Source organism: Eriocheir sinensis, chromosome 5 (genome assembly GCF_024679095.1).
Source record: "Eriocheir sinensis breed Jianghai 21 chromosome 5, ASM2467909v1, whole genome shotgun sequence".
Lineage (NCBI taxonomy): Eukaryota > Metazoa > Arthropoda > Malacostraca > Decapoda > Varunidae > Eriocheir > Eriocheir sinensis.
In genome coordinates this window covers 23,557,162-23,568,750 of record NC_066513.1, presented here as the reverse complement: position 1 = coordinate 23,568,750, position 11,589 = coordinate 23,557,162, and the positions used below count along the sequence as shown (strand labels likewise).

Genomic DNA, 11,589 nt, shown 5'->3' with positions numbered 1-11,589 from the left:
GGGGACGGCCCTGGGGAGTGGGGGAGTGGGTGGCTGTGGGTGTTACGGGGAGCAGCAGGGGGCGGTAGGAGGCGGCCCAACACTGCTATTCGTTCCGCTGCCGCCAGGTAAAGGGTCCTGCTGGGCACACACACACCTGAGCGGTACACAGGTGAACCATAACGCCCCGGGGCTATATCAAAGGGTATCTTCCTAATTCCCACTGAACTTTTCCTGTCGCTCTTCTGTTCTCCTGTTGATCCTTCTACACACAAAGGACTATTTTTTTTCTTTTTTGGCTAGTAGAAATATATTCCCCTGTATGTCTCCGTCTTTTATCTCTCCGCTGTCCTCCTCCTTGCTGTTCTCCTTCCTCCTGTCTGTCTTCTTTATCTTACTCTCCATATCTTGCCCTTCTGTTCTTCTGTTGTCTCCTTCCTGTCTTTAATTTTCTTTTCTTTGTCTCTAGTTTTTCTTACTCTCCCCATCTTCTGCTATTTCCTGTTGTCTTCTTTTCCTTGTTTAACCCTTTATCTTGACCCTTTTTGCACTTCTATTCGTCCTAGTGAGAGAGAGAGAGAGAGAGAGAGAGAGAGAGAGAGAGAGAGAGAGAGAGAGAGAGAGAGAGAGAGAGAGAGAGAGAGAGAGAGAGAGAGAGAGTTATATAAGGAATAGGATATGCATGGGAGGAAAGGGTAAAAGAATGGAAGGTACGCTATGACTCACCTGGCTTCGCTTCCTCAGGTAAATGACTCATTGTTGTGTCTTACAGGTGTGGGGTGGAGTGGGGAATGGAAGGGTAGTGGTGGTAGACTGTAGAGGTAATAGTGGTAGATTGTAGAGGTAGTGGTGGTCGTAGATAGATTGCAGTGGTAGAGGTAGTGGTAGTAGATAGATTACAGTGGTTGATGTGGTGATAGACTGGTAGTGGCGATAGTAGGAACGGTCGAAGTGGTCGCTTATATTGTAATGGTGATGATTAATAACTCCAGAGGTCGCCGGCTGTGGTATGCGAGGTAATGTTATGGCGAGGTGGGGTGATGAATGTCTTGTTGTTGTAGCTTGTGATAGAAAAATGGCTTGTATTGATGCTCGGTGGCGATGGTGTTACGATGATGGTGGTGAGGGTGGTGAGGGTAGTGATGGTAAGGGTAGTGATGGTGAGGGCTTGTGGTGGTGATGGTGGTGAGGGTAGTGATGGTAAGGGCTTGTGGTGGTGATGGTGGTGTTAGGTGTTGAAGGCAGCGATGGTGATGGGCATGTTGATGTTGAGAGTTGTAATAAGGAAATAAAGGAAACGACAGAAGAAAGGACGAGAAAAAGGAAAATTAAAGGAAAAGCAGGAATGTGGGGATTTAGTAGAATGAAAAGAAAACATTATAAAAAGAAGAGGGATAATGGAGAAAAATGAAGAAGAATTGAAAAATGTTAAAAGAAAGAAGAGGAATAACATTAAAGTAAAAAAGTAAATATTAAAGAAGAAAAAGAAGACGATTAAAAGAGGCAATGATATAGACAAAAAAAATAAAAAAAGTAAAAAAGAAAAACAAAAATAAATCATGTCGACATAAAACTAAAAAGAAAAAAAAAATATCGACGTAACAAAATTTAAAAAGAGAATATAACGTGAAAAAAATAAACAAAGCGAGAAGAGACGAGAAGCAACATTTTCAGTCACGATATTAATTTTGAGCATCACTTCAAGAACCTTTAGCGCGTGCGAGGTTCATTTTTACGCCGCACTCACACGCCTTTAGTCTTCACCTTCGCCGCGCCGCCACGCCGTTTTTTCATCTCTATCTTTTGGAGACGTGAGGCGCGCGCGTTCTGTGGGATCATCTTCTCATCATCCTGTCTCGATCCTCCTCCTTCTCCTCCTCCTCGATCCTCCTCCTCCTCCTCCTTACGTACTCCTCTCTCCATCCTTCCCCTTTGCCTCATCCTTTCGTTCTCTTATAATTCAATCCTCCTCTCTCAATCCTCCTCTCACAATCCTCCCCTCTCGATCCTTCTCTCTCGATCCTTCTTGCGTCTTCCTCCTCCTCCTTCTCTTCCTCCTCCTCCTCCTCATCATCATCATCATCCTCATCATCCTCCTCATCATCATCATCATAAATCCTGCTCCTGATGTGGTTTGTGGTTTAGTACAGTATTAGTCTCAGTCGAATTTAGTTTTTTTTTTTTAACAGCTAGGATGCAGGCCAAGGGAATGAAAGATAGAAATAACGTTAACCAGCCGCCTCTATACAAAGAACATGGATCAACAAGAAGAAATAGTCAGAGGAGTAATCCGTTTTGGTCTGTGAGGTGTCTCTCGAGAGTTTGAGTCAAAGGAAGGCGAGAGTACAGAGGAGTGAGTACTGTTGGTCTTTCTTTTCCTCTTTTTATTTTCTTACGTGTTGTTCCTCGCATGGACGTTCTCGAAGACTCTCAGTAACACGGGAAAAAAGTCTTCCCACTAAAACCAGATGAACTTTCTGATGCCTCGGCGTCTTGCGAGAGGCGTGGCCGTGCACTGAAGGGCTGGGGTATTAAGGTCACGGTTAGCATTAGGCGGCGGTAATGACACGTTTGCGGAAGCGTTCGTGTCGCAAGCAACGTCTGTATTTTTTTAATTATCTCTCCTCACCAAGGCAGAAAAAGTTTTAAGCAGTGATGATTTTTCTGCATTTCATATTTTTGTGGCGCCAAAGGAGAGCCCTGTAAGAAGCTCCTAAGGCCCATGAAAAGAGTTGATTTGTGGCGTCAGTTCACGTGCATATTATCTTCAGTGTTTATAAGCAATCTTAGTTTTTTAGGTATTTATATCACAACTTTCTTTTGAGGCGCAGGAGATCTCGGGGAGTGAAGCGCCTCGGGCATGCAGTGCGGAGGATTTGCAGTGTCGAGTCACAAGCAATTTTTCTCATCTATTCCCGACAAATCAGAAAACCTGTGTAAAGTCATGGTTTTCTGTGTAGTTATATATTTAAGGCAAAGGAGAGCTCGGTAGAGAGGCGTCTCGTGCCCTGAGTGAAAAGGATTTGTAATGGGACGTCAAGGTCAGGCTAGAGGATATCAGCCGCGGACTCTCGTTGCTCTCTGTTGGTCGTCGTCGTGGACAGAGTAGCAAATATCTCTTGACCAGCAGAATAATAGAATGCTTGGTATTGTGTATGTAAACATTCATTGAAGCATATGTTTTGTTTTCAAAGGAGAATTTTTGAACACTGTAGAGAAGTGATTAAGTACAACGTGTGATGCGTCACGAGAAGGAAAAATGTTCACAATAATTTGAAAGCACACAGACGGAGGACACATTCACTTCAATGCAAGTTCACGAAAAAAATCTTGAAATTAAACCAAATGTTACAACAGAATGGTTTGTCATTTTCTTTGTAATCAGACGAAGAAATGCTCTGAGCAGGCTTAGGAGGGAAATGCTATTGCTAAACCAAAACTAAAATAAACAAACAAGGAGCCTTACAGACGGGAAATAACACACTTTAGCAAGGAATAAAAAATATCAGCCTCGGCCTCCTCACGTCAGACATTTCCCCGGCTGTCACCCTTTGTCCGTCTGCTATTCTCTCCTGCTCATGTGTCCCAGCCATTGTTATTTCTTGATTTTTATTTGTCTTTTATTTGGCATCTACTTTTAGCTTTTATCTTATCAATTTTCATTATCTCTTACCATTTATAGCAGGGCCGGGCAACCTTTTCGAAGGGAGAGCCAGATGAAACTTTTGGAAGCAGACAGCGGGACGGAGTGAAAAATGAGAACCCCAAAGCAAAAAAAATGAAATGAAAAACATACAGATAAGTGAGACAGTTGGTGCTGCTTGCCATGTACAGCCGTCTCGAAGCGGTTTGTATTTTTTACGGTGGTTTCGTGACGTCACGCGTAACACCATTGCCACCTAAGGGCAAAAAAACTTACTTGACGCACAAAAAGAATCCACTGTTCACATTCCCGCCGAGGCTTATCTTGTTAGCTGAAGAAGAAACATGCTGGAGGCGGCAGGGGAGGAAGACACGAACTGGGTGCAAGCTGGTATGACGCTGCGTTCTGGTATGACGCTGCGTTCTGGTATGACGCTGCGTTCTGGTATGACTCCTGTTAGTCAAGTATGATAGTTTTATAACATCTGGAATAGTTGAACACTTGGAACAGGCAGAACAAGAATTACAAAGTGCGTCACATCAGTTGCGGTGTTGAGGAAAGATGAAAAGTTACCGTAGTGGGATTGTAAAGAAAGAAAATAAATATAGTAAAAAGCTAATCAGATCCTCACTTTATCCTAACGGTTTTATTTCGAGGAAGAACCATAAGAGGAAAGATGAAGACCAAAGGAGTGATATTGAGAGGGACAATGAGGCAAAGAAAGATAAAAAAGAAAGAAAAAAAGCACTGATAGCAGGGATAAGAGGAGTAAAAAAAAAACTAGTAGCAAGTTGAAAAGAAATAACAAGAAAATGAAAAGAAAACAAGATAAGACATAATAAAAAAAAGAACCATGTACCGAGGAGATGAAGAAAGAGAGGAAGCACATATAGGAGGAGAAGGACAAGAAATATCACTTGGAGGAGACGGAATAAAGAGCACATAAGAAGGTAGAGGAAGAGGAAGAGGAGGAGGAGGAGGAGGAGGAGGAGGAGGAGGACAGAGACGCGCCGCCAGGGACACGAGGTTAGGCACATAACACGCCTCTGATAGCAAGATAAGAGCGAGAAGCAAAGCCTGTAATCCGATACTGACACACACACACACACACACACACACACACACACACACACACACACACACACACACACACACACACACACAGGAGGATGACAAAAATTATTCAAGGGGTGAGAAACTTGCCTTATGAGGATAGACTGAAATATTTAAATCTACACTCTCTAGAAAGGCGAAGGTTACGAGGAGACTTGATCAAGGTTTATAATTGGATGAAGAGCTTTAATTAGGGAAATGTTAATAAAGTTTGGGTTGTAAAAGAGCCAGGCAGGACACGTAGCAACGGTTTTAAGCTAGATAGATTTAGATTCAACAAAGACAAACAAAAAATGGTTTACCAGTAGAGAGGTGGATGAGTGGAACAGGTTTAGCAGTCATGTCGTGGGTGCCAATACTATAGATACATTCAAGAAGAGGTTGGATAAATTCATGGATAGTGAGGTTAGGTAGGGAGCTGCCTTGTATAGAGCATAGACTAACCGGCCTCTTGCAAACTCCCTACGCTCTTATGTTCTTATGTTCTTATCTTTCTCTTACCACGCTTGTGCCTCCCTCATGTCTTCCATACTCCCTTATCGTATTTTTTTTCTTTGGTTCAATTATCAGTCAACCTCCTCTCTCACCCTCTCTCCTACCCCCTCCTCCTCTTCCTCCTCCGCTTTTTTCTCTTCCTTGTCACCCGCCGAAGCTCAGACCGATATTTTCAGACGTTCCCGCCGCTCACACCAGCTAATTTCAATGACCGAAAAGGATATTGATAGCGTTGTGATTAGTGTTATTTCCACGTTCATGTTACAGAAGCTTTGTCACACTACCACCAGGGTCAAAGAACTACCCCTGGAAATGCCCAAACCACCCGTGAAAGCGTAGTCAAAGTTGTGTTCTGGGGCCTTGAAAGGTTTAAAAATATGGCCCTCAGTCACATTTCACCCGGTTTCTCCTCCTCCTCCTCCTCCTCTTCCTCCTCCTCCTTCTTGTCCTCCTTTTTGTGTCCTCCAATCAGATACAAATCCTCGTACTGATAAGGATGAGAGAGATTTTGGCCTCACACATGTTGCTTTGCGTGCCTCGTGTGTGTATGTGTGTGTGTGTGTGTGTGTGTGTGTGTGTGTGTGTGTACTGAAAAGATTGGAATGTGTTTTAATTGGGTATTTATATTATCATCCTAAGTCGGGATTTTGGAAACAGGTGATAAAAGTGGATGATTCCCATAATTGCGTATCTTGATCCCTCCTTACCTGTACGTGGGTCTTACCTGCTGAATGAGGTAGTCTTTCTTTCTCCCCTTTCTTCTCTCGTCCCTTTCCTTCATTCTTCCTCCTTTATCTCTCCTTTTCTTTCCTTTCTCGGCTTTTGGCTTTGTTATTTCATCGTTATTGTATTTTTCTGCATTTCCTCTTTTCGTCCTCTTTTCATTTCTTCTATTCTCCCTTTTCTTCCTTAGTTTCTCCCTTCCTCATTTGTTGGATTTGTTCTTTTTCTTACTTTTTTGCTTTTTTCTGTATTTCCTTCATTCTTCCTCCCTTTATTTCTTCTCTTCTCCCTTTTCTTTCTTAGCCTCCTCCTTCTTTGGTTGGTAGATTTGTTTTTTCATTTTTTATATATATTTCTCTGCATATCCTTCATTTTTCCTTCCTTCATTCCTTCTCCTATCTTATTTTCGTATTTTTTTTTCATTTCCTTCATCCTTTATCCCTTCATTTCTTTTCTTCTTCCTCTTCTCCCTTTTCTTCCTTCCTCATAAGTTGGATTTGTTCTTTCATAATTTTTTTGTATTTTTCTCCATTTCCTCCTTTCGTCCTCCCTTCATTCCTTCTCTTCTCCCTTTTCTTTCTGAGCCTCTTTCTTTTCTTGGTTGTTCGACTTGTTCTTTCATTCTATTTAGTATTTTCTGCATTTTTTTCATTCTTTCTCTCCATGTCTATATTTTTACTTCATATCTTCCCACTGTCATTTATTACATTTATTTATTTATTCATTTGTTTATCCATTTCCTCCACTATACCTTCTTACCTTCATTGCTTGCTCTTAATTCTTTCCTCTTCATTTCTCCTTTTCATTCGTTTTTTTTCTTTCTTTGATCCAGTTGTTTTATTTTATTTTATCTCTTATTCCTTTCTTCCTTCCCTTTTCTTTTGCCTTTCTGTCTGTCTCACTCCTTTCTTTCATCACTCCCTTTCTTTTTATTTCCTTCATTCATTCATTCCTTTTTGTTCTTTTTCCTTTTCTCCCTTATTTCAACATTTCTTCTTCCATCTCTTCATTCTTCCTTATTCTATGTTGTTTATCCTTTTCCTCCTAATTCCAACATTTCTTCCCTCTATTCCTTCCTTCCTCTATTTTGTTCTTTCTCCTTTTCCTACCTACTCCAGCATCTCTTCTTCCTTTTCTTAATTTCTTCCTCTGTTTTGTTCTTTCTCCTTTTCTTTCTTATTCCAACCTTTCTTTTTTCTCTTCATTCCTTCCTCTTTGTTCTTTCTCCTTTTCCTACGATTCCAACACGCCTTTTTCTCTCTCTTCCTTCTTTCCTTCCTTCCTTCCTTCGCCCCCCGCTAAGAGTGTGTGTGTGTGTGACAATCATTCCGAGATAAACAACAGAGATTAGAAATAACACATAACGCCATAACTCTTTCTGGGGTTCTTATCGTAAAACTTGTCTCTTCAGCTTGTTATCTCTGCGTCTCCGTGCTAATAACGTTGATATCACCTGTGTAGCATGTTTTTTTTTATCTTTTTATTGGCCGTGTGTGCTCACCTGTATTGTTTTCCTTCTTAAAGACCAGATTTTTGTATGTTTTAAGTTAGCTTTTGTGTGTTTTTTTATTTGCTTTCTTCTGCTAATGTAGGTCTTATCATCCTTTTTCTATCTTTCTCTTTCTCTATCCATCTGTCTATCTATGTATTTATGTATGTATCCATTTATCTATTTATCTATCTCTCTGTCTGTCTGTTTATCTATTTACCCGTCTATCTATCCTTTGTATTATCAGAGAGAATATTGTAATCTCAAAATCAATGCAACATGTTAAAAAAATATTAGTTTATATCTTCCTCCGACTTACCAGTGCAAGAGTTGACCAGAATCTTCACTCTTTCGTCTTTCTATTGTTAGACTCCAGCTTTCTTTTCTCGTCTGTATTTTATTATTTTCATTACCATTTTTTTCATGTTGTGAGTATCAAGACTTCTCTAGCTAAGATTGATCACTCATTTGGAATCATCTTGTTTTGCCCTATATAGGAAAAGTGCGTTTCAGTCTTTCTTTTTTATTATTGTTTTTCTCAGCCTTCACCCGCCTCCTTAGCCACAAAAAAAGGAGACACTAAAGGACATGAAGAAAGTACCACGAAGAGGAACAGTTCAGTTTTTATTAACAAAATATAATTTATCAACGGGTTATTATTTACAGCTACCAGACTACAAGGGGGCATAAGTTAAAAATGAATACGGTTACTCCATTGCACAAAACTTCACACCAAATGCCTGCCGCCTAGCATGCTGCGATACTGACTGACGTAATTAAGACTCACAAGAGGCAGAAAAAAGGGAGACAAACATGGAAAAAACTATAAAATCTGTGGAGGTGACCCAGTTACGCTAACAGTCTCCATTATTTATATTATAACACCAAGTACACACCGGGGACACACACACACACACACACACACACACACACACATAGACACACACACGAGCAAGCACGCACACACAGCTTCTTACACACACGCAGATACACACGCACACACACCTGTCACACACACTTCCCAGCCGCATACACCTGCACCAGCATCAACACACACCTACATTAGCTTCCCACACCTGCAGGAGCATCACCACACCTGTAGAAGCCGCCCAGGTGGCACCAAACACTCTCCCTCACTTTCTCTCTATCTCTCTTTCTTCCTCTCCCCTCTCACGCCATACAACGCCGTGGCCGCGGCTCGTCCTGGGTGTGTCGTCTCGTGCGCCCCTCACTCAGCCGCCAGTAACCCGTGTGAGGGCGTGCGGGCTGCCCATGCCTCTATGTACAAGTTCTCTGTCACGCCGCGTCGCCCCACGCCCGCCGCGCCGCAACACTACTCGACTCGCACCCGCTTCATGGTGCTTTCGGCCGCCGCGCTGGTGGTGTCGCTGGAGGTGGTGACGGTAGCGGGGTCCTTCAGGCCATCGTCGTCGTCCATGGCCTCGTCGTCACCGAGGATGTCGTCCGTGGTGGAGTCAGTTACCTTATCCACGAAGGATCGGATCTCGTCGCTGAAGAAGTTGGTGGACGTGTCGATGCCCGCACTGCTGGAGTCCGGCGCCTCGGGGGAGTCCGGCGGGTTGGGACCCTCGAGCTCGTGCTTCTTGAGGTGCCGGTCCAGGTTGGTCTGCTGGCCGAAGCAGCGGTCACACAGCGGGCACTTGAAGGGCTTCTCCTTGTTGTGGATGTTGCGCACGTGCCGCTGCAGGTTGGACGAGATGCTGAACGACCGCTCGCAGTACTTGCACTTGTACGGCTGCTCGCCCGTGTGTGTCCGCAGGTGCCGCGTCAGGTTGGCCGAGCGAGGGAACACCTTGCCGCAGAACTTGCACGAGTAGCGGTCCTTGGCGCGGGGCATGTGTGACGCCATCAGGTCGTAAGGACGGCTGATGTCCCCATAGGGCCGCGCCGTGTTGGACATGTGTGCCTTCAGCATGTCGAGCCCCGCCGAGCGGTTCAGGCCGAGGCCGAGCCCCGCCATGCTGGTAGGCGGGAAGTAGGGCGGCAGCAGCGGGTAGCGGCCGCCGGTCAGGCCGCCCCCGGGCAGCAGTGGACTTCGGTCTAAACTGCGGTCGAGGTTGCGGTACACATCAAGGAGCGCCGCGGGATGCAGGGGCCGCGGATATGCCAGCGGCAGTTTGGTGGGCGCGTCCAGTAACGTGGGTGGCTGCGGGGGGGCGGGGGTGACGTTGGTGGTGGTGGTGTCCTTCAGCAGCTCGCTGATGCGAAGGAACGGGTGATCCGGGCGGGGCCGCGGCTCCGGCACCGACTTGATGATCTCGGGCGGCGCCGGGGAGCGGAGTCTCTCCTCGACGGCATCGCTGTTGTGGGACAGTATGTCGAACCTACCGAGGAAGAGCTCGTCCCTCTCCCCCTCCTTGCGCCGGAGGGTCAGGTCCAGCGGCTGCTCCTTTTTCTCCGTCGGACCCTTCACGGCCTCCGCGTCCTCCTTCTTGACAGGTTCTGGCGAGCGGCGCCGGAGGTCTGGAGAGTCCCGCTGCTCGTCCGACAAATCTTTTGAGTCTGACCTACGCGGCGATTCCTTCATGGAGAACACCGAGGCCTGGTTGGGGGAGCGGGAGGGGGAGCGGGGGAGCGGAGTGAGGCGCTCCGCCTCCCTCCCTGGGGACTCTGCGTCAGGTCTTGGAGACATGGGTCCTCCTAGGGCCTCGCTGGAGTCCTTCTCCTCCTTGGGTGCTGCGAAGGAAGGTTCACGGGCACCGTGGTTGTGGAAGGGCAGGAGGAGGGAAGAGGTGAGGAGGGGATGTTGAGGCCCTCCCACGAGGGAGGGGATGGAGGGGAGCATCGGGTAGCCGGACATGAGGGAGGGGGGCAGGAGGGGCAGGGGGGGCCGCGGGTACATCATGAAGGGGTTTGGCGGCGAGGCAGACAGGTTGCCCATGTGCAGGCCGTGGTGGGCCATCTTGCTGTCCTGCAGCCCCGCGGCGCCGTGGGGCAGCGACAGGGAGGGCGCCGTGTCGCAGAACCTCTTGTGTTTGGCGAGCGAGGTGACGGTGGAGAAGGCTTGGCCACACTTGGTGCACTTGATCTGCAGGCGGCAGTCGGCGTGCATGCGCTTGTGGCGGCACAGGTTACTGAACTGTGTGTACGCCTTGAAGCACACCTCGCACTGGAAGGGCTTCACGGAGGAGTGGATGTGCGTGTGTTGCTTCAGGCCCGAGCTGGTGGCGAAGGTCTTTCCGCACTCAGGACAGGCGTGGGAGCGTGCCCCGGCGTGCTGGTGACGGATGTGCTTCTGCAGCATCATGGCGTCCGTGAACACCCGCGGGCAGTTCTCACACGGGTAGCGCTTGAACTCCCCGTGGATGGTCTTGTGCTGGATGAGGTTGGGACGCCAGGCGAAGGCCCTCTGGCAGTAGTCGCACCGGTACTGTCCCGCCGCGTAGCCGTGTGCCGTGACCAAGTGATCGTCCAACCTGCGGGAGGGAGGAGGACGGGAAGGGTCTGGGTGAGAGACGGTCCTGCAGGAGGGGGTGGATGGGACGCAAACACGTGTCATTGGAAGCAAGGAACTGTAGGACTCGTAACTCACATATGGCAAGAAGTAAGGAGACTCAAATAACGTCTCATGCATTAGGTGTCAGAGTAGAGTCAATCACTACAGCAAAAGGAATGTTATCACCAGGTTGTTGAATATGATGCTTCAAGTCTTACTCAGGACACAAGAGAAAATAGTAATAGTAGTAGTAGTAGTAGTGGTAGTAGTAGTAGTAGTAGTAGTAGTAGTAGTAGTAGTAGTAGTAGAAGTAGTAGTAGTAATGGAAAAACAAGAAGAAAAAGAAGACAAAAGAACTACTTACTCGTCATAATCGCCGAAGTTTTTGTCACAATTGAGGCACCGGTGGCGGGCAATGTCATCCTCGTCGTCATCATCCTCCTCCTCCTCACCAGTGTGCTCAGATCGCTCCTCCGGCGACCCCGCACGCACACGCACACGCTCGGGGTCCTCTGCAGGGAGGGAGGAAGGAGAGAGTTCAGAGTAAGTTCAGGAGGATGTATAGGAAGCAGAAGTGTTGGAAAGCAAAGGAAAAAAGCGTAAGGAATGATAGTAGAGTATGACAATCGAGTACTACGAGAAGGAAGTGTATTGAGAAAGTATAAAGAGTAAAGTGAGTAAAGAAGGAAA

The 11,589-nt window shown here is 46.3% G+C and overlaps 1 protein-coding gene across 3 annotated transcripts in view; it reads right to left on the bottom strand.

Moving 5' to 3' along the window:
• Positions 1–8,053: 8,053 nt before the first annotated feature.
• LOC126985452 (histone-lysine N-methyltransferase PRDM16-like) overlaps positions 8,054–11,589 on the bottom strand; it is a 124,907-nt gene continuing 121,371 nt past the window's right edge. For all 3 annotated transcript variants that reach the window (XM_050840351.1, XM_050840341.1, XM_050840362.1), the window contains 2 exons: positions 11,264–11,411; positions 8,054–10,879 (listed from right to left, as the gene is read on the bottom strand). In XM_050840351.1, the coding sequence (XP_050696308.1) occupies positions 8,776–10,879; positions 11,264–11,411 (2,252 nt within the window). In that variant the 3' untranslated portion in view covers positions 8,054–8,775. The remainder of the gene's footprint in view (positions 10,880–11,263; positions 11,412–11,589) is intronic.